The 23,228-nt window shown below is 37.0% G+C and overlaps 2 protein-coding genes across 3 annotated transcripts; both read right to left on the bottom strand.

Moving 5' to 3' along the window:
• Window positions 1-2,741: 2,741 nt before the first annotated feature.
• On the bottom strand, window positions 2,742-7,803 carry LOC126625907 (probable LRR receptor-like serine/threonine-protein kinase At1g63430). The gene is made up of 12 exons (XM_050295028.1): window positions 7,218-7,803; window positions 6,653-6,791; window positions 6,452-6,523; window positions 6,201-6,344; window positions 5,964-6,113; window positions 5,427-5,543; window positions 4,894-4,958; window positions 4,302-4,553; window positions 3,872-4,210; window positions 3,636-3,793; window positions 3,311-3,526; window positions 2,742-3,194 (listed from the first exon to the last, which is right to left on the bottom strand). The coding sequence occupies exons 1-12, from the start codon at window positions 7,303-7,305 to the stop codon at window positions 2,949-2,951; spliced, it is 1,986 nt and encodes a 661-aa protein (XP_050150985.1). The 5' UTR covers window positions 7,306-7,803; the 3' UTR covers window positions 2,742-2,948.
• Window positions 7,804-19,803: 12,000 nt separating this feature from the next.
• LOC126627308 (serine racemase) lies at window positions 19,804-22,383 on the bottom strand. Of its 2 annotated transcripts, none has more exons than XM_050296766.1 (7): window positions 22,174-22,383; window positions 21,818-22,029; window positions 21,629-21,715; window positions 21,312-21,542; window positions 20,702-20,778; window positions 20,394-20,580; window positions 19,804-20,256 (listed from the first exon to the last, which is right to left on the bottom strand). In XM_050296766.1, exons 1-7 carry the CDS (start codon window positions 22,201-22,203, stop codon window positions 20,010-20,012), a joined length of 1,071 nt encoding a protein of 356 aa, XP_050152723.1. In that variant the 5' UTR covers window positions 22,204-22,383; the 3' UTR covers window positions 19,804-20,009. The 2 variants fall into 2 exon arrangements, with proteins under 2 accessions (XP_050152723.1, XP_050152722.1); XM_050296765.1 differs by having other exon boundaries at window positions 22,132-22,382.
• Between the last annotated feature and the right edge of the window lie 845 nt (window positions 22,384-23,228).

The following is a 23,228-nucleotide window of genomic DNA, read 5'->3' as shown; positions in this document are numbered from 1 at the left end:
AATGCAAGTGATCGGTCTGGAAGATGTGTTGAGAGACAAACAGTTTCCTTAGTTCGTCAAATGAGTATACTGTCTTAGGTGGAAGACAGCAATACCAGTTTAGAGCTCCGCCAGAGAGGGTGGAGGGGAAGAGAAGACATCGCTCTTCGTCGGTGTGCATCTGATATGCCATGGTGGACTCAAAGAGGTTAAGGTGTTCAATTGGGTCCTCCTTTCCAGTATAGAGTTGTAAACCAAGCTTTTGTTTTGTCTTCGCTTGAAGGGGGTGTCAAAGATCCTCCTTGTGAGAAGGCCAGGCCTGGGTTGGTTCCAGTCAGGTATCTCGGCCTGACGTTCGGCCTTCAACTTGTTTACTTCCTCAATGAGCTGTAGGACAAGGGGGTCTTGAGTGGAGTCATGTACCACTGGGATTTTCTTTCGTAAGTCTCCGTCGCCTCTTTGAAGTAGGAAAGTTTGAGCAAGGGCGTGTGATTTTTCCTTGGACTCGCTGTACTAACTTCTAGGGCGAGTCTGTCGGAATACCTCAGAGTCCCATGTACCTTCATGTTCCTCTAGGACATGTCGTTCCTTCCCTAGATTGGCAGCTGGCCTGGGTCGTGGGAGGGGACCGAGTCTTTCAGAAACCCTTGGGTCATTGATCTTCGAGCATATGTGAAGGGGATTCTCTCGACATTGCTTTAGGAAGTCTCGGCAGTCACGATAAACGGGTTTCGATCCTTCCAACCCTTCTGCAAGGAGGTGTCTGCCTCCACTTCTCTTGCTTCGGGTCGAAACAGCTAGATTAAGAGAAGTCTCATGTTGATCAATGTTTTTATGATTAGCTCGCACCTCATCAGGGATATCCATAGGGGCAACAAGCTCTCGTGTTTGAGTACGCATAGTTTCGTGGAGCGTCTCAAAGAATTTCTCATACTGCTCATGGAGGACCTCATTCTTCATTGCTATCTTGTTGTTTTGAGCTTCTAGCTCATCGACTTTAGCTTGAAGAGCAACCCTCTTTCCTTCCATCTTTCGTTGCTTCGCACTAAGTGCAAGAGGGGTGTCATTCTGTGTGATGTGGCTTCCTTCGCTCCCCATGTTGGAAAGGGATGCCTGGTCAAAAGAGAGTGTACGAATGGTGGAAACCAGCTTGACAAAGCTGAAGAGAGTGGGAATAAGTGTCGTTCCCACAGACGGCGCCAAATGTTGATGCACAAAATTAGTGAGGACTTTGGTACAACAGAAAGTGTTAAGTTTGTGACCTTCGCTAGATTGCTCCGGTCACTAGTATGAATAAGTATGTAAATGGATAGAGATATGGAAGCAAACACAAGATGTACGTGGTTCACCCAGATTGGCTACGTCCACGGAGTAGAGGAGTTCTCATTAATTGTGAAGGGTTTACACAAGTACATAGGTTCAAACTCTCTTTTAGTGAGTACAAGTGAATGATTTAGTACAAATGACATTAGGAAATATTGTGAGAGAATGATCTCTATTTATAGACGAGAGTTTCTAGTTTCATTCTGACATTGACACGTGTCGTGTTGTGGTTGGCTTCTGATGTTGACACGTGTCACGCTATGATTGGCTTCTGATGTCGACACGTGTCGTGCTGCGATTGGCCTCCTAGTTGTAGGGAAACTCTTCTGGGTCCTTGACGGTATAACGTTGACCGGTGCTCAGTAGTTTCGGGATTTGTCAAGTATGGTACAAACAAAATATGTGTTTGGTATTAGAAGTAGAAAATTAGAAAAAAACAAATATATAATTTTGGTTAAAACCGTAAACCGGCATGAACCCAACTGGAATCGTCATGAACCGAACCGTACGATTTTAGTAATAAATTTAAGTAGAACCGCACCGAACCGAACCGTTGAAATTTTTCGATTTCGGTTCCATTTTGAGGGCCAAACAGGATCGTGCCCACCCCTAAAATCAACCAATATGGAGGCGGATACTTTGGCATCGCAAAGCAACAAGGAGATGTGCAATATCACTTGGGTCAACAGACCTCCATCTTCGTTGGTTCATGTACTCAATAAAGATGGCTTACCTTGTCCCCTTTGAACTATTGTGGCAGTCGAAGGGGCGATGCTTGAACTCGGTTCTAGTGTCTTTCTCCCTATCCCCTTCGCTGCTTTGTTTTTTGTTGCTTCGTTGCTTGTTGGCCTTGGTGTAGGCTTTCTTTATAGCTCTCTGGCATCTTTGCCCAAGTAATATATTTCCAATTTCCCAAAAAAAAAAAAAAAAAAAAAAAAAACAACAACAGCACTTTCCTTCCTTATCTGAATTAGCCTTTTTCTAAAGCACGCCATACAATGACGTAGTACGATTCCATCCTTTCCCATTGGCCTTAAGAATCTAAACCATACAGATGTGGATTGATATTAACTATTCATCTTGGTTTATATACCGGATGAATGCAATAATTGGCATGGGTCACGTCCCTTACTAAATATTAAGCTTCTTATCCACAAATATCTCCTTTCCTTTTTCCAAATACCCAAACTTGAAACTACGACGTTTTACAGAGTTGTTTGTCGAGCTTTTTGATACAACAATGTTGGGGTTGGGGTTTAAGCGAAGCCACATAATGCCGCAAAGATAATAACTGGTATCGTACTCATCATGCATTAGAGTCAAACCTAAGATCTCTCACTTACAGAAGAATACTAATAAACTATAAGTTTGTAGATAACATCTGTCACGTATAATATATCAAACATCGGAAATGCACTAATGACCAGAAACACGAGTCATTGAACAAACTTGATTAGCAACTCTAGTTTTACTGTAATCTGGGGCTTTCCTGTTCAGAAAATGGTATACAAAGAGATTTTGTCCTGCTTATGCATCCTTAAGCTCCCTCTCCAATTACAAACATTTACAAGGAACAAAACGTCGAGAAAACGAAAAGGCGAGTATTACATTTGTATATTTCTTTACAGTATGTTAACTTAGCTCATTTATGACGACAGTGCAAGCTCCGCCCATGCTAGATTTGACGCCTTGAGCTCAGCCGAAACTGATGTGTCGATTTTGCTCTCCAACATGGTGCATAGTTCCTGCATCGAAGGCCGCTTGGTGGGGTCAGGATGGGTGCAAAGATTCACCACATCACATAGAACTTTGAGGTCATCATAACTGAAATGTTTCAGTTCAGGATCAACAACGTACGACATCACATCTGGCAGCTCAAGATAGTCTTTCGCCTGCAGAAGACAGGAGCCTTAAGTTGTTTGACGCATAACTAGCATAGACTACACTTCTCAGATTACCTTAAGAGCAAATTTGACAAAACACAAAAACATCCACAAAATTTACTTACCCAGTCTATCAAGCACCCCTTATCCTTGCAGAATGGAGGCCTCCCGCTTATTATTTCAAGTAAAAGAATGCCGAAAGCATAGACATTGCCTTTAACATCCAGGTGGCGTGCTTCCATAGAATTCGGAAGGACACAAATAGCACCTTGGCCACTAATAGAGCCCAACTTCTTTTCTGACCTCGCAAGAATTGTCTTCCAACTTTCAAAATCAACCAACTATAGTAGAAAAAAGAGTATTAACCACGTAGACTTGTGGAATTTTCATACATCTGAATCATGTTTGAACAAATCTGAATTAAGGGATTTGCTAAGTTTTATGGTGTACCTTGGGTAAAAAATGTTCTGTAAGATATACAGCACTAGAATTCAACTCTGATATGGTAAATGGTGGCTCAAGTTCCGAGTGAAAATACTTGAGTCCCTGAGCAATGCCTATAATAATTTTCATGCGCCGTGTCCAACTTAACTGGCATCCCTCTCCAACTGCATCAAAATAAATTATGGTTAGAGCCCATGAGACCAATAGAAATCAAATGCACTTAAAGAAAAATCTTCACTTACAATGGAGGTGCTCATACAGTGTCCCATTTGAAGCATATTCAAAAACCAGCATCCTCGTAAAAGGGGCACTCTCATTACAATAACCCAATAATTTTGCTGCATTTTCATGATTTAATCTTGCCAAATCTGTCACCTCTCGCTGAAAATAGAGTTCAAGATAGCTCGTCCAATGCTCTTCCTTAATGCAAAAGGATATCACAGCAATCTCAGGCCCACCTTTTATGTTGCCTTTGTATACCAAACTGTCAGGTGAGGAACCAATAATGTTGCTAAAGTCTTCACACGCAACCTCTAGCTCTTGCCTGCTGAATCTGGCAACATCTTTCAACATCTCGGAATCTGTATTGAAACCAGTAACCATATTAGCAATTGTTGCTTTCCTATATACAATTCAAAAACTCAATTGCACTGAGTTCAACAAGGAACAAACCTATGTAGACTGCGATATGGTCCTTTTCACTTGATGATTTCTTCCAAGGAATTATGATAGATGATTTGCTATTGCATTTCTGAACAGCAGTGAAAACAGCAACTAGAAAGAGCGAACACACCATGGTTCCAGTCACTATTTCCAGAGCCAAAAGCCAGGCAGGTTTTGAAGCCTCCCGATGTTTGGAGACCTCTTTAGCAGGTTTATGCTGTGGGTTACTTCCGGGATGGCCTTTCGAAGGGGGCACACCAGCTTCATAGGACCAACAAAAGAAAAAGTCACTAACTACAACAATCAGTACTGACACAAATTATCACACATCAGATTCAGTTTTATAAAAATCAACTGAGCATCAAGTTGACAAAACTTCCCTATTACATATTAGGATCACCAAAGTAATTTCGGCATCACAAAATTAGTATTTAGTGATATAGGATGCTCACTCAGAAGGATCATAAGAACATTTGTTCACGATTTTGAATTTGCTAAAGGGTTTGGTTTGTGTTCAGCGTCCACTATAAAAGTTCTTGAAACTACTAAGCATGTATATCCAAAGATAGTTCACTTCAAAAAAATATAAAATCACGCATACCACATAGTTCTGCAGGACGCTGCTTGGGATCCTGTTTCTGGAGACAATTTCCTTGAAAACTTGTCCTGCATGGAATAACTTGAGTAAATGAAGGTTCACAAGTTGCATACAATCAAGGATAACAAGGGCAATTTTCAAAATAGTGCAAGTGCGACACAAGATTAGGAGATTATAATGGTACTTGACAAAAACATGAAAATAGCACAATTTTGACAAAACAAACTTCTTAACTAACAATGTAGGAAAAGGATTTATGACCTCCTACATTTGTTGGTCTGGTATTGCATTAATCCTTGTTTATTTGATTTTATGGGAAAGCAACAATTTGGTTTCAAGATAACAGGGTCCTAAGGCTAGAGTATTTTGTCAACCCAAACATGACCCAATCAATAAGCAGGCATGTTAGGATCAAACAGGCCACAAAAATTATTAAGATTTGATACAATAATTAAACAGGTTAGGATTGATTAATACTGGACATGAACAAACAATAATACCACCTACACATGATGCGTCCTTGGATAGGACAGTACCTGGGAAGATACTCCAAGCACTCAGGTATGCTACCAACAAAGAAGTTGTACGAGAAGTCTGCAACTTTTAACTGAGATGATCGACAGAGGCCTGTTATGTTTGAAGTTGAGGCATACCTGAAGCACAAAAAGAAAAACTATGAGCAAAAAATTCAAGAAATAAATTGCTAGTAAAGGTCAATAAACTTCTCAAAATCTTTATGACAAATCAAATTTAAACAAAGTCTTCGCTGACCCTTGAATTTTAATCCCGACTTATTTATCTCAAAACTGCTATTTCAACGTCTTCATCTTTTCTACTTCAACAACATAGTACTAAATACAATGCCGGCGATCCAATGATTCACAATGCATGCAAGAAACACAGCAGTATAGCCATCGACACATTTTTCTTTTCTATCTCAATTTTGAATAGCTTAGCTAATGTTATGATGATAATTTTACATCCTCAAAATTATTGTTGGCTCTAAAAACATCGGTTTGTGTAAATGCAGAGCTGCATGAATTATTCAACACTGTAGCACTTCTGCAACTTACATTCCATGTACGTTAGATGGGAGTCCTGTATCTCCATTGGCTGGAACGGTTCCTTGAAGCTTATTCCTATCTAAACAAAGTTCCTCAAGGTGTCCCAAATTGCCAAGTTCAGGAGGTAGCCGACCAGACAACCCATTTGACTGAAGATTTCTGCAACAAAAGTAATTCCCACAATAAGAGAAATCCCAAACAACCCACAAATGATCATTCAGAAAATGAATGTGAAATTCCTAGTACATTTTCACAACACTGGTTAAATTCCCAAGCTCTGGAGGAATTGGACCAGTGAGTTCATTCGCCCCCAGGTCCAAGACCGTGAGGTATTTTAACAAGCCCAACTCTTTAGGTATTATCCCAAGCAGCCTGTTCCCATGCAGAGTTCTGTAAAACAACAAGACACACGTAATCAAGCTTCAACCAAATAAGATTGGAATTAAGGTTAAATATCTTCAGAGTCACTGTGGTAGGTGGGAAGACGGGAAGCATACAGTTCTTGCAAGAAGCTGAGCTGACCCAAGTCTGGTACAAGAAATCCCCTTATTGATGAACTGGAAATATTACTGCAAAAAAAGTAACAAATCAAAAACAAATTGTATACCAATCATTCTAAAAGTCTGCTCTCGAAATCAGAAACAAACTGGAAATAATAGCTATGATTTAGCACTAATATAGGCAAGATCATATCTTACATTTTTATAACATGGTCTCGAGCCACAGAACATGTGATGCCGGACCAGGCACAAGGATCGGCATCCAAGGCATTCCAATTGGACAAAACCAGATGCGGGTCTTCATATATCGCTTCCTTAAACGTTGTAAGGGCCCAAACTGTGCAAAATCCATTTTTCACTCAGAAGAATTTCTACTAAAACAACAAATGGGCAAAAACATATAAACACATTACACCTTGTCTTAATTTTTTTCATATGTAGAGCTAATCTAGTTGAACACTTCAATCAAACTAGCAATGCGATTATATTCGATTAGATAGTGATTTAAGCATCACAATCACCCTCACCCTACTCCAAGAGCACTCGTTCTATGCTAATTAAGAAAGAAATTAACCACAATCTTGAACCCTGTACAATTTTCCATCAACTGTAAAGACAGGAAACGTAGTTCAATCAATGTAACAGCACTTAACCCAAGATTGACAATCATTTTCACTTTTCTCCCCACATTTTCTCAGCAACCAAACAGAGATTTGCATAAACCAAGATCTGAGAAACAGAGCGAGAACACAGAAACACATACCTTCATGTGAACCAAAAGATTCACCTCCCACAAAAAGAACCCCAGCTATCAAGCAGCACAGAAGCTGAAAGGAGGCAAAACCTCTCATTTTTCTCCTAGTTTCTCAAGAAAAACACAACCCAGAAGAGGTTATCTACCCATCACTCAAAACCCAAGAAAAAAGAAACCCCAAATGGCCTAAAGTTTCAAACTTTATGAGAGAATAAAGCCTTACTAATACTGTAAAAATGTAGTTACTACCCAACAAAGTAGAAAAAGAAATGCTACCCAGATACGAAAAGGATGTGAATTTCTTGAAGCAAATAATTCCAAGTCTCAAATCCAAGATTTTGGCAACTACCCACCAAAAATACTGAGCAAATTAGTGACCAGACGAAGCAAAATTTGGAAGATGAAAGATACCAGAGTTGTGGACTTAAAACTTGGATTCAAAGGGAGGTTTGGTAATGGCAATAGTAATGCAGTTGCTTTGGTTGGTTGCTGCTACTAAAAGCTTTGGCAAAAGGAAAATGGATAACAAAATTACTCGGAGAGAGAGAGAGAGAGAGAGAGAGAGAGAGAGAGAGAGAGACTATTTTCTTTGAGAATGGCGGTCTTGGATTTTTCTTTTTCTTTTGCTTTTTGAGTAGTGGGTATTGGTGTCGTGTGATGTGAGTGTTTGGATCTTCGTATTTTTGCAGTAACACTTGCTTAACTGTTAACTGGATCCGGTGCCTGGTAAATTTAGGGGATTTGGATCCTCTCCTGAGCTAATGGAAAGGATCATCCTGATCCATCATCTTGGACCGTTTGATTTTTATCCAACGGCTACAAACAGGAGATCCCTTTAAAATTATAATAATTATAGCTGTTGGATAAAAATCCAACGGCCCACGATCATGGATCAGAAAGATCCTCTCCATTAGCTCAGGAGAGGATCCAAATCCAAATTTAGGTATTACGATATCTCGTGATGTGATATATTGGAACTGAATATCTCGTATTTTGTATTAGGGGGTGATGCGACCATTCTACGAAGGTTGGTTGCATTGATGGGGTAATGGATCCGACGGATATGATTACGTGGCCGCTCAAATGTCGGGCTGTAGTCATTGATCCTTGTTATATATATATTTTTTTTTTCTTTAAACAAACTGTTCTCAAGTCACTTAGGTGATTATATAGTCACTCAATTATGGTGGCTCAGTAATATGAGATGAATTTTAGATTTATATTTTATATGATATGTTTTGCAGGGTTGAAATTTTTTCCTTTTACGGATGTACAGACCAAACCTTACCGGTTGGTTTATATTGGTACGAATATGATAGTATTTTGGTAAATTTTCATAATCGATAGGTAATAAGACCGAATCAATTCATAACGGTTGGCTTTGGTATGGAATGTTGTCTACAGGCAGCTTACCATACCGGTTGCTGCTTCAATGATGTTGCCTTATCAAAATTGCAAATTATTTGTTTTTAAATTATAACTAGAACAAGTTTTTTTACGTTTTTGTTTTTGCTTTTTGCTTTTGCATAGGTTTCTGCATTAGATGTAAACAATTATGAGTCAAGAGTCTTAAGACTTTTGAGTTTGGGACTTTTTTGTATTATGTTTGCAGATATTGTTGTTGGCTTATGAAGTTACGATTTAATTTATATTTTATATTTTTAATTTAGTTCAGTAGTTGTTTTAGGGCTTAAAATATGATATCATATTAATAATGCTTTCCAGGGTTTGATGTAGTTGTGTGTCCTAGACCTCCATCCTCTCTTGTCCATATATTGAAATGCTTTTGTAGTGTTCCTGACGTCCGCAATGGACTGGCAAAGCCACCAGCTATCTTCTTTTTAAAGAAAGAAAAAGATTATATACTCACTTTTTTTTATTTGATAATAAGAATGGAGAATGTCACATCCTAGCCCGGGCTTCATCACTTTCCGGGCCCAACTCCATCGTAGCACGATATTGTCCGTTCTGGGCTTACCATTCCCTCACGGATTTGTTTCTGCAAACTGGTCGGGGCCCAAAGTGGACAATATCGTGCTATGGCGGAGTCGGGCCCGGAAAGTGGTGGAGCCCAGGTCAGGATGTGACAGAGAATGAATAATGTGTTTTTAGTGTTTTAATCTCCATTTTTTATATCAAATTTAGCAATGTGTGACCATAAATTTTTTGTCCTTAAGTGACTAAGAGAACGAGACCCTATCTTAATATGTATTTGATTGTTGCAATGGCATACAATAACAATAGTTAGGACGTGATTTTCAATTATACCATTTTTCTCTTCATGCATGCTCATGTTTACTTTTTAATTTTAAATTTCCTCATAAAATTATTGACACTTAGTGGACAAAAATAAATACAAATGTATAGAACATAAAAAGTGCATAAATTATTTTTTGTTTTTAATGGTTGAGAACTTATAGAATGAATAATAGAAAACCATTGACCACCCCAACAAAATTTATATTTTTTTTGTTACAAAATATAAAAATAATGAGTTGATCACATGTGGTTGGAATGTTGTAAGCTAGATGGCAATTATTTTTCTATTTTATAGAGGAAGCAGCTGGGAAGGAGGAACAAATATATCTTTAAAAAGAAATGTCAATATCATATAGAAATCTAATTGTGAAATAAACAATTAATTGATTTTGTATATTTATTTTTAATGGTTGGCTAGCTTTTGCAAATGTTTTTTTATATTCTATAAGTATAACAAAACTAATTAGCACAGTAGTTTATTGATAAATTGATATTTACCTTAACTCGTAAGTAAAAGATCTCATGTTCAACTCACATAGACGTATTATATTTGTGTTAGGTTCAATATCCGGTTAATGACTAGCTCATTGGGTGGCTTAGCTCAATACTCACTCATAATAGAATATCCTTCTTCTTTAAAAGCAGAATATTGTTGTATTTATGTTTTTAGAGCAAACTAATGGAAGACAATGAAAAATGCAAGGCATCTTTAGAAGCATGTAGTGTCCGTAGTTAAAAAAAAATCGCCAATGGAGAGGTAATTTTCTTGATGCGCATGGAAAAGAAATATACAGCAAAAATTTTTACACGAAATTTAAAAACTAGAAAAGCACAGAAATATTTGGAAAGGAGTTGTCCCCCTTTTCTAAGAAATAATAGCAGAGAAATTTGGAAAGGAAGGAAGCATGTCCCGGTAATTGCGGCAGTAATCATGTGCCTTAACCTCATAGTCACCACCCACTTCCCCCTAATTATTAGCACACCCTGCACATGCTTGCTCGCTCTCAACACTATGGTAATCTCCTACTTCTCGTAAAAATATCATTACTTTGACTCTGACTTTTTTTAATAAATAACTTTTACCTCTAATTTTCTTTTGACCTGTAATTTTGCTCAAGGTAATTTTTACTTTGGGAAATGAATTGAATTTTACTTACCTGTTTTTTCACATTTTATTTATTTATTTATGATCATCTGATGGAATATGTCAAATGAAATCAACGATTAAGATTAAACAAGTATGCAATAGGCTAAAAAAGGTATGGAAAATCACTTCTCTTTCAATTTTTGAGTTGAGTGATAGCATTAGTAGGTTAGAAGTTAATTGTTAGGGGGGCAAGGGAGTCGGTAGGGATTGAACTCACACCAAAATGCATAGGCTTGAATACTCTCCACTACTATGATAAAGTGTCGTTTGCACTCTCTTTCAATTTTACCTTCTCTACTCGTAATTCTTCATTTTAAGAAAATGATTTCTAGGCACATTTACTACCTATATAAAAGGTTTATTCTAGCCCTTGGAGTGGATTAAGAGAGAATAAAAAATAAAAATAAACATGAGGGTGCAAGAGGAGAAAATAGGTGCCAAAATTCATTTCCCTACTGCACACACATTTTTCGCTTTGTGCACAACCTTATTTGTCTAGGGAGTTGATCTTCAAGTCATTTGACTGAATAAATTAAACAAAAACAACTAATTATATTTAAGCATGGGTGTGTAAGAGGAGAATTAGGGACATCCCATACTAAATTTGGGGGCGCCTCAAACTAATAAGAATCAAAATTAGAAAACAATGCTAACTTGACCAATTTATACGTCAATTTAATCCCATTCGAATGTCTTCAATTATTTTTTTATTATTATTTTTAGTTAAACAATTCAAAGATCACTAATATATTATGCGAAAACAACACATTTTTTTAAACTACTATTAGCACTCCAAAAATCTTCTTGTGTACTCCAAACTTTCTATAATTAAAAAGAAAAATACACTTGTGAAAAAATGTAGGATGAGATTTTCAGAATCCTAATACAATTCCTTTTTTTCTTTACCTTAATATGTAGGAAATAGTTCGTGGAATCAATTTTTTCCTTGAAAATCTCTTACGTGACTTAAACACTACTAAATTTTAAATTGTAAATTTTAAGAGAATAAAATATAAAAAGAAAAGTTTGGTTCTAAAGCATTTTCCTAGTAATTTACTTGGCCATTTGTGCTACTTTCTTTTTCTTTGGCCACCTCTATGATGCCGTAGTATTAATTAAACCCTATTTGTAGTATTGTTTTGAGTTTAAGGTAAGTTACACTTGAAACTTACAAGCATTATCTTCGAATTTGGTGGACCCACTCTTGGTCTAAATTCTAAAGCTAGCCAGGTGTTCATGGCTCCAAAGGCACCAAAAACATGAACAATTTGAAAATATTTGGCTCTAACAAGTCTTGAGTATTAATATATCTCTTCTAACTTTTCTTGGTCAAGACAAAGATTGATCATAAAATTCAAAATAACTTGACTATATTACCATTCACATGTGAGTTACACTATTTGTGAGAAATAAGTTATGGTAAACGAGCAATCATATTCATCAACAACATTGTTTACATAGAAATGTAAATTACATCACATACTGCGATGAGAAATGTGATTGGTGATATGATATTTAATTACAACTGTATAAGGCTAAATCCTAATAATAAATAAATGGGTTGGGGGTTATACGTCAATGTTAGTCACGCGGTTAAATTGCTCATCAATCTCCGTTCTATCAAACTTCTCATCTAAACTTTTTTTTTTAAATTAGTTTGTCTACGCCTCATACAAAATCATAAAAAGGTCATTTAAAACATTGTTTAAAGATCGAACAAGCTTCAATGTCTTAAAATGGCCTTGTAGATGAGTAAATTTAGGATGGAAAGTTAAGTTGGATTAAGATTGACTACATGTTAATCACAAGTATTGTTTAGAGTTCTCTGTTTATCACAACAACTGACATTGACATAACCCACAACATAGATTGATAGTGCAATTTGAAAAAATTATAGCCCAGGCCTAAATGTGTTTGTTAATCACAAGTATTATTCCCTCTAATTATGCCGAATGAGTTTAACTTTTTTTTTTCCCTTGGTTTAGCCCAAGGCATTTCAGACTTTTTGTCAAAACATTAAAGTACATAAACATGATCATTTACTCACGGAAATTTTTGCCCGCAATTTTTTCCATGAGTGAATGGTTAAAATTCAACCATTTTTTGTCCTGTGATGTGCAGGAGAGCAAATCCAGTGACTCATCGTTGATTGTTTTGGTTTGATTTTGTAAATTTGCAAACCTGCACCACTCTCTTTCTTCGACTTTAAATCGTGGTTTCTCTTTCCCTTTTGACTTTAGTATGGTATACAATAGATGTTTGTCACGTCACTAAATACTAAGATCTGGTAGTATTCATTTTTACTTAGAAGTGATAAGTCTTAGGTTTGAATTTCGTAGATATCGAATTTGATACCAAATTAGGTTGCCTATTGTGTGACATAGCCGAACTCTCTCCCCTTAGTGTAAAAATATCGATGAATTAAAAAAAAATGTTTGTCACGTATTTAAAAAAATGAACTACTCATTTGATAGACGTTTGTTTACGTTAAAAGTTAATGACATAAGAGTATTTCTCGTATATGTTCTTTAATATAAAAAAAAAGGCCAAAGAGATTGAAAATTTGAAATATCTCCTCAAGTTTACACATCACAATCCAGTTGTTCTCCATCAAAAGTATCAATGGTGTTTGTTCACAACGACCCCCACTCTGTTTCCTCTCTCTTCTCTCTAGATTGTGTTATTTTGGGTATTACAAGGGACAAACACCAAATAAAATATTGCATGCATCTGGTACGTTTTACTAATATTATTATATATAAGGACATAAAATATAAATAAAAAAAAGTTGGACATGATTAAAATAGCAAAGTAGTTAAATATGCGGACCATTTTGTAAATATATTATGACATTATATGATTGCCTTTACGTTTTAGCCTGATTTTTTTTTTTTTGTCTAATTTGGATGTGACATAAGAACTGGTCCTTGTTTAAACATCATGGTGGGTGTCCTCACCGACAAGGGCTTCTACTCGGAAGAGAATCCTCTCCATGTTATTTTTGTGAGAATTTTAGAGATTAATTTATTTTAATCGTTAATAATATATTTTGTAACTAACTTTTGTTAAATATTGTTTGTATTCAATTTTAAATGAAAATTTTAAAGTAATTTTTAATTACATAATAATTGATAAACAAATAGAATGCACGGATAGAATCCTGTACCCTTCCGCTCTATAAAAGTTTTTGAGTAATTTTGAAGGCAGGTGAGGGAGCCTCGTGATTTTGATTTAAGTACCATGCGTGGATTAAAATTCAAAAAGTATTCAAAACCCCAGTTAATCTTGATCAACACACGTGTCAAAATGTTATTAGATCAACCATGGTGCGTCACTCAAAGTAATATAATGAGGGGGCTCCATCTCCATCTTAGAGTCAAAAGACATTTGGCATGCCATGATGCCATCACATTTTATGAGCTTCATCTGCATAATTGGCTATTAGTGTCATATTTCGTATAGGCGATAATGTATAACATTGAACGAATGAATGGAAAATTAAATCTTCGATCATACAATTTAAACGATCAGTGATTTAACAATTAAAGATCTCGACATATAAATGTCAATCGTTAATTGATTGTAAAACTTAATTTTATCAACGACTAATAGTTGTGACTACCCGTCCCGAATAAAAATATATTTTCTCTCCGAATGTATGTAAAATGACGATTATGCCCTCGTTGGCTTAGTGACGTGAATGTACAAATATAGTTTAAATTATTTTTCATGTTGACATGATTAAATTGTACTCGACATCACGAAAGCATCAACTCGAGTTAGGGCCGAATCGGGTTCATAGTGGAAATGCTTTGAAGGAATAAGGGAATTTGAGTTGGGTTTCTTAGTTGGACTCAATTATTTGAGCCCTAAACAATGCAGCTCAATTAGGGCTTGAGGCCATTTTAAATTGGCCAACCCGTGACCAATTACACACACATACACGTGCCAAACCTCCCTCACACTCTCCTTCTTTCTCGAACACTCTCCCATCCGTACAACCCATAACTCACCATACCCAACCACCCTCAAACTTCATAGATCGAACATGAACTTTACATCATCGTGTTCCTCGTGGTCTCACGATCCTAGTAATACCTTTGGGACAAAGAACAGTTCACGGGAACTCGAGAACTTAGGAGCTCCGATAGGGTGCCATGTTTCCCTGACGTGATCGCCGAAGTTTCACTTGATTTTGAGACTTAAAAAGGTATTCATGCGACTCCCCTAGTGGTTTAGACTCGTTTTGGTTAAGGTTGGACGTCGGAATAAGCTCGACTATGGGTTTCTAGGTTTAGCCGATTTTCGGCCAGTTTCTGTTAGATTTTGGACTTCAAATAGGTAAGGTTATGTTCTTCTATCTGAGAGCTTCAAATCCATATAAAATTCATGAATTTTGGTTGAAAAATGAGTGAGATATTGAAGTTTGAAGTTTTTCCATAATTCGGCGATACATACGGCGGCTGGCAACGGATCCCAACGAAGCACCGAAGAAGAAAGGAGCATATTGCATCAACTTTGACTGAATATAATGACGGCGTCAGGTAAAGTTAATGGTATATACTACTATTTAACGAAATATTCCCTAACGCCGTTAGGGATTCCGTCAGTGTGCCAGGCAAGTGCCTGCACGTGGCCGACACGTGGGATGTCGGAAAATTATTCTAAAAATATGGGGATGCTCGTGGTGTTGAGTAGGCCACGATGATATATTCAAACATCCCAATTGAGCAACGTATGAGAAGTTATTACACGGTTTTGGTTATATGCTTAAAATTAACGTTAAAATAGTTGTTTCACATATAGGTGAGACGTTTCCGAATGACGAGCGCAGCCAGGCGAGACTCGAGGGTTACGACCCTGCAACATACCAGTGAGTGAGTTTTTGGTTTTCTATATATATATATATATATATTCTTTACATTTTTCCCAGAAATTATTTTAAATGGATTTACATTTTTAAATGCCATGTCAATTGCATTACACTTTAGTATATGCATTAGTATAGATATGCATATTATTGCATGATGCTACGGACGCACAGGTAAGCTTCAGGTGAGTACATATTGATAATAATGATTGTGGTGTGTATGGTTATGTTGAGATACATTTAGTGCTCATTATCCTGCACCTCGGCGTTAGTGCTTCGCCCGAGGCCAGGGCCTAGGCTTCACGTGATCGTTCACCTCCTGCACCACATGCTCACCTTGGATCCAAGGCAGGTGCTAGCCCGTCATACAAACCACATTAAGTGGTTCCGATTTGTAGATGACTTGCGATTCTTCGCACAACCTTCATGTGATCGTAGCACTTGAGCGTGCCTATTTACATCCAGCCTGTTGTACAGACCACATTAGGTGGTTCTGACTCGTGTGTAGGATTTGGTAGATGAGATATAGGTTCAGCCGTACAAGTCACGTTAGGTGACTCCGGCTGGCATATCATTTTACATTGATTTATTCCACCTAGTTTACTTATTTCATTGCTGAGATACTTGACATGGCATATACTTGGTTTTCATTACTCTCGAGCTTCATTTCTATAAATACATATGTATTACTATTTTTTGGGAAATTATACGGGTTTTACAGTGAGGGTTATTACTTTTGGAAAGAGAAATGGTTTTGAAAAGCTTTGTTTTTGCCCACTCATGTTTTCTGTTTTGCGCCCCTCCAGGTTCTAGGTAGAAGTTCGTGTTGGTGGCTTACGAGGATTCTATGGCGGTTCTGATAGACTTCAAATAATGTAGGAACTTTATTTCTTTCATATTATGTTTAATTAATATTTAGCCTGCTGGACTGCACTTAGGTTACTTATGCTTTGAGTATGTGAATTTATACTTTAAACACCTGCACTCATACTTATATACTCACCTAGTGTAAAGTAGCTAGTTTGGTGTTTTTATTTACCCACATTTTCTTGTTGCTATCACTTCCGCACTGCACACATGACTACGTCATCCTCACGTGACGGCCAGCATGCCTCGATTTAGGTCGGGATGTGTCAATAGTAGTCCACGTATCACTTTTTGAAATTTTTTCTTCTTTCTTAAGTAGAGGTAAAACTATCCTCTTTGAGAGATTTTTGGCAATTAAATTGATTCCCTCAACACCACCATACCACATCACATACTCTTTTTGTTTTTATCAACTTTTTATTCTGGCTACTTAGTACTACGGTCTAGTAGTATTCCTCTTCACTTGCAAGTGAGAGGTCTTAGGTTCAATTTTTGTCAAAAGCGAATTTGAACCACATTATTGCTAGCTCATTGTGAGGCTTAACCTACTTCCCCATCCTTTTAGTGTAGAGAATATCGTTTGTTAATATATATATATATATATATATATATATATATATATATATTCTTCTGAATGGTTCAATATTTTCTTATTTGACCTAGTGAAGGTAAGGTTAAGAAGAAATTCAAATGCAAAGCCTTTAATTAGTTGAATAACTCAGCCAGCGAAAGGGGACAAACCATCTCTAAAATAAAATAAAATAAAGTTGAACTTAATTTAATGTGTTAGTTTTGGGAGTTTGTGGCTTAATAGTGCGATATTAGATAATCTGTCTTCGTCACAGTGGATATAAAAGGTAAGAAATTTCAAAGTGGTCAAAAAATTAGGAAAGGGAAGAAGAGCTCATTCCTCATTGATTTGGTAGAAGCAGCTTGCAGGTTCTTTTCTTTAGGGGATGAAAATGGTACACACTTTGGTGAGATTAATTCTTCGTCAACGATCACATGTGAGCTATCAATCATTTGGTAAAGGAAAAAGGACCACCACAATCAGAAACCCATATATCAAAGTAAATCAGTGAAAACGATAATGAGGGTAAAAAGACAAGTCTCGACTATGAGCAGAAGTCACAGATCCTAGGATCATAGATCACCGATAATAAGTACACGCTGCAAACCCATAAAAAGCTAACAAATTAACAACCTGATTACCTTCTCGATAGTTATGTGCGTAAATAAATCTATCAAAGACACCTAAAAAAATGAGTCATTTATCTAGTGAAACAAATAGAGTTTTAATTCATGTCTTGTTGTGACTTTCGACGCTTTGTAATTTAAAGGTGGCAAGTTTGTGCCCTATGTCATTTTGACACAAATAATCACATTGGATCCATCAAGTAGTATCATGTTTTCTCTTCATCAAGAAATTAAACTATTTGTATCATCTCAATTGATCATACGAGTGCATACTAGACTACATGTTGAAATGGTTACAAGAGCTACCATCAGTCGCTCGTCCCATCGTACGCATAAACCGTCCGCCATCAACAACTGCGATCAATACAACACATATACAACTGACCCTAGCACTCGTTGAACGTTTCACAATCAACAAAGGTGGTCACCATGGCAGTGGTGCATGTGATTCTCAAATTGTACGTGCAATATGCGTGGATCTGCATCAATCACTTTGTTATAAATGTGCGAATTGAATTAAAAGGTCCATCCCCAACGACATTAATTTCGTCACCTCACACACTAATTAACCACAACAGGGATACGACAGCTTCTCAATCATATTTTGCTCAAAGAAAATGCTAACATAGATATACATACATACATATATATATATATGTATGTATAGAAACAAAACCTTCTTGAGCATGAACTTGACTTTGATGCATTAGACAAATGTTAATCATAACCAGATGCATGAGGGTTCAACATTATGAATGGTAGGTTTCGTTTTCTCGGGCTACATTATACTTCGGGAAAGTGAGTTCCACACACCATTTTCTCCTCGCGTAGAGTCCTGTTTATTTTTGGTCTATAGTATAGATTGAATCAATCAAAGGAGAATCAAAGTGACATAGGTAAACAAAGTGTGCAGAAATCATTTCTCTATACTTTTGGTTCATGTGGTTTTACTTGTTTCCTATTTCGGTCGTGTCATTTTAATTTTGGGAATTTTAGTTGCGGAGCTCGGTTTGATTTGCAATCAAGTCCAAATCATAAATTTCGTTAAATTTATCAATGGAAATTTATAAATGCTCTTAACAATTAAGAGTGAGGAGTAAAGGAAAAGAACCTAGAACTTTTGATGCAGAGGTAAATGCTCTTGACAATTGCGCTACAAGCCCCTTGCTTTTTCTTAACTAGACTTATATGACTTACATTGCTAACTAAACCAAACATTGCTAACTAAACCAAACTACATGGCCAAAATTTTGTGACCTAAAAATTTCTGCAACATTGACATCATATCCTTGCTTTTTCTTAACTAGACTTATATGACTTACATTGCTAACTAAACCAAACCACATGGCCAAAATTTTGTGACCTAAAAACTTCTGCAACATTGACATCATTTCATAGTGGTCCCTAATTGCTAGAAAAATAGTTTACCACATTTAATTGATAGCGTTGCTACTGCAAACATAGTACGTATATCAACCTGCCAACCGCAACAAACATTGATGAGTGATGAAATATAGATATCAGTCACATTCTCCTCTCCTACACCCCATTGTCCAAGAAAACTGTAGTCACCCACCTTTCGATCTTTCTCCAAGGGGGGTGGTCATCTAATTTTCGTTCTTGTACTTTCTTCTTTACCGTTGGACTAAGATCAGAACGGTGGATGACCACAATTTTCTTGGACCAGAACTCATAGAGATATATAGATATATGGATATAAAGATATAGAAGTGGTAAAGCCATAGTACCGTGGTTCATTGAATAGCAAGACCAACTCACTGAAATATCTGATTGCACTAGGATAGGCTATCAGAGGGGTTATCACAACTAGCATCTGGTCCTACTGGTAGAATTTGATGCCATCACTTTCCTTTTCCTTCCCATTATTTAATGTAAGAACCAACAACAAATCTTTCAAGGAGATTCTTACAAGCTGTAGCTGCTGTGCAAGATTGGCTGCTCAGAAATTTATTGGGTTTTGTATGAACAATTCAGCCTTGTTTTGTTTCTCCATGATAGATCCGAACTTGGCCCAAAACTGTGAGTATAGACTGACACGGGTCTCCATTGGAGATGGTCTAACAAGACATAGTTTTCTAAAGGGTTTTTCTCCAAACTGTGAACATCTGCTATATGTTGGGCAGTCAATTCAAGCATATTCCAAGTCTCCCATAAGTTAGCGTTACAATCACCAACAGGACAAAGAATGCAAGCAATGGGTGAACATATAAATCCAAAAGAAATTTAAACAGGTATTCATGAATTTTGTTTCTTGAACTTTTGAAGCACAGAGAGAGTTCTAAAGCTGTTAATTGAGAATACTACTCAAGTAAAGCAAATTAGCGGCTACCGTGCATGATACATGAAAAGTGTGAAGGTTTTTCGTTTCAATTTCCGAAGAACAAGTATCAGTATTAAGGGAAATAGAGAGTTTGCAGACAAGAACAAAGTAATTTAGACTTCACTTTTTGTAGGCATCCCATAGGATGCCTAGATCTACATTACCTCCAGAAAGTATAATTCCGATGTTGCTGCAATCCTTCCAAGCAGAATTTTTCTTGAAACTTTTGGACAAAACAGCAGCAAGGCCTATTGCTCCACTGGGTTCTACTGCAACCTTCAAAATCTCGTAACAGAGTTTCATAGCATTTATTATCTCCTCGTCATTTACAGTTATAACGCCATCGACAAGATCTCTCACAACGGGCCTGGTTCCAGTGCAAAGAAAGAAAGAGTTAAGGCAAATTGCTAACTATGAGTAGAAGCTCATTAATACTGAGCATTATCGACAAGATGAAGATAGATTTCTAATGAACTGCTTGGATAAAATGTGATCTTCCTTTACCAAGTAAGGTCTCCAAGAAAAGCTCGAAGCCCATCTGCAACAGTGTTGGTCTCAGGCAATGTTATAATCCTCCCAGCTGATTTGGATTGAGCTGCATCGTTAGCACCCTCAGGTTCAGCTGCAAAAATTCGAATCGTGGGGTTGATGGACTTGGCGGCCAAAGCCACCCCTGATATCAAGCCACCTCCTATACAGACAGATATACATAAATCAATACTACTACAAAGATTAAAAGTCAACAACAGAATATTGAGGAACAAAAATGAACTAATCAAACAAATTTTATGATTATATGTAACTAAACCAACCGCTTATGGGTACTATAATGCCGTCTAACTGCGGAACTTGTTGCTCCAGAAGCTCCAGTGAAATGGTACCCTGCCCACTGCAAGAACAGTTAAACTTAAACATGCCATAAAGCCCTAATCTCATTAGTTACGTTAAGGAATGTTACTGTTTTCCAATACGTTAATACGTAGTATAGCATTGTCTAGCAGCATCTAATGGATTAACCTACAAGGAACAAGTTTCGCTAATGCATCTGAAATTATTTAAGTAATAGTAATACTTGCCGAGGAGTAACCAGGGTAGTACATCGCCATGAAATTCAAGGGAACGGCTATTGGTGTTTTTCCGAGAGAAAATATGGGAAACGCAATACTACCAGCAGTTTAACAAATCATAATATGATTTTGATTCGGTTCTTTAAGTAAACACACACTCTTACCGTAAAGCAATCTGTTTAAGTTGTCTTTATTGTGCATCAGCTCATTAGAATTTCAACATACATTTTACGTTTCAATAACATTTGCACAGAACAAGCCTATCTTTGAGTAAAAGATTCATGTTCTTCCCTTATCATAGGCGAAATTTCAAACATATGTGATTAAATGCAAATAAACTGAGGTCAATTTGTACCTTATTATGCGCCTATCATTGTAAGGATGGAGAAGAAGTGCGCCAGTTTCATGCAACACCTTAGCTGCTGTACTTTCCCTTGACTGCATAGTGGCCTCACTCCAGATAACATGACCACCGTAACGAATGACATTCTCAACTTTGCAGTTGGGAGCATTTTTTGGTATAACTATGTATGCAGGGATCCCCCGTAGTTTTGCAGCCAAAGACAATGCTGCAGCATGGTTACCACTAAATTCGGAGGAAAAAATCAGGGCGTAATCAGACAAATTGGTTAAGGAAAGTAGCGATGACACGCAAATGAGCGGAAATCAAACCTGCTGTGTGTTACAACCCCCTTAGCAGCCTGGTCATCATCAAGTGAAAACACGGCATTGCAAGCGCCTCTGAATTTGAAAGCGCCACTGCATAGGCAGGCACATAGATTACCCTAATGAAATCCAAACCAAGTTACGAAAGAAAAGAAGACACGCATACGCATGATTGAGTGCGAAGTAGAGTCTCACCCCTTCTGTAAACATTCGCATTTGAAAAAAAGGCGTCTTCCTGAAAGAGCATTGAGGGATTCCGAGGTCAAGACCGGAGTTTTGTGCACGAATGGCTCGATGCGTGCTTGCGCTTCCTTTATAGAGGAAATATCAGCAGCATATTTCGTCTCCGGCATTTGACTCCCTGCTTCCATCTCTATCCCAACACCAACAGAGTCTTGATTTTGGAGCTGGATTGCAAAATTGACATGGAATTCACAAAATTAAAGTTGGATATTTAGAAAATTGACAAGTAGTGCGAGTATTTGGAGTTTAAACTCTCAACAACTTACGGTGTTCGTTGGCCAAATATTCCAGAAACGCAGATTGCTCACCTCTTCTACTTCCACACTTCCAGAGTTCATATGTTCAGTTCTGAGTGCGGATCTGCTATGCCCAGAACCCCTGTACCCACCCTCCGCCTGCCTACGGTGTTGACAAAGGAAGAACAAGTAGACAGCGACGGTTTGAGCGTAGGTGCCAGTTTCAGTGGCTGGTTTGGTTTAATTTTTCTAATTTTCACGCCCTAATCAGATTATTAGTTTCCGTGATAAAATGATAGTTCTATGATATAAAAAATTAAAATTTAACCTCCTGTTGTAAAGTTTATTAGGACTTAGACATAAAATTAAAAATTATATAAACTTTCTATTAATTATTAACACATGAGCCATACATATAAGGCTAAAATCGAAGTAAGTCTCATGTGCTATTTAAAGGAGAGTTGAAGTCATTTTCAATTTTTAGTTTAAATCCTAACAGACTTTACTACAAGAACTTCAACCTAATTTTTTTAACCACATACGCTATTTTTTTATTATCCTCACAAGGGAACTATTAACCCAACTAAGTTAATTTTCAAGGCTAACAGAGTTATAAAAGTGTCATTAAGAGAACACGTGTCCAAACTATAAATTTTGTGACAGGCTGGGCACATCGTCATTTGGCACAGCAGAAATAATCAGAGCACGCCAATGAAGTTGTTTGTGGATAAGCAACGGGCATCATCTTCCCCAAAAGTCAATAAAAACGACACCTGAAAGGGTTTTGTGAATTGGAAGTTCCTAAAAACAAATATTTTTGTTTTATGGAAAGGGATTTGGGAGAATCCGGGCCATTAAAGTTTAATCCAACGGCTATAAACATGAGTTAATTTTAACTATTTGATCAAATTTCAATAGCCTGAATCTCCGAATTTTTTAGATTTGGAGAAAGGGATCCGGAGGGGAACCATTTTCTTGTTTTATAACCTAAAAAGCATTTTAGACTTTTTGTGCATAACGCTTGCAAAATAGAAATGCTACAAAGACTCTCTCAAAGTGAATTTTTTTATGGAATTTCTGTCACCTTATAGTTCATGTACCAATATTATAAAACATTGTGCTAAAAA

The sequence above is a fragment of the Malus sylvestris genome, chromosome 6 (genome assembly GCF_916048215.2).
Source record: "Malus sylvestris chromosome 6, drMalSylv7.2, whole genome shotgun sequence".
Taxonomy (NCBI): Eukaryota; Viridiplantae; Streptophyta; class Magnoliopsida; order Rosales; family Rosaceae; genus Malus; species Malus sylvestris.
The sequence above is the reverse complement of the archived record's forward strand: the minus strand, read 5'-3'. Positions and strand labels throughout refer to the sequence as shown.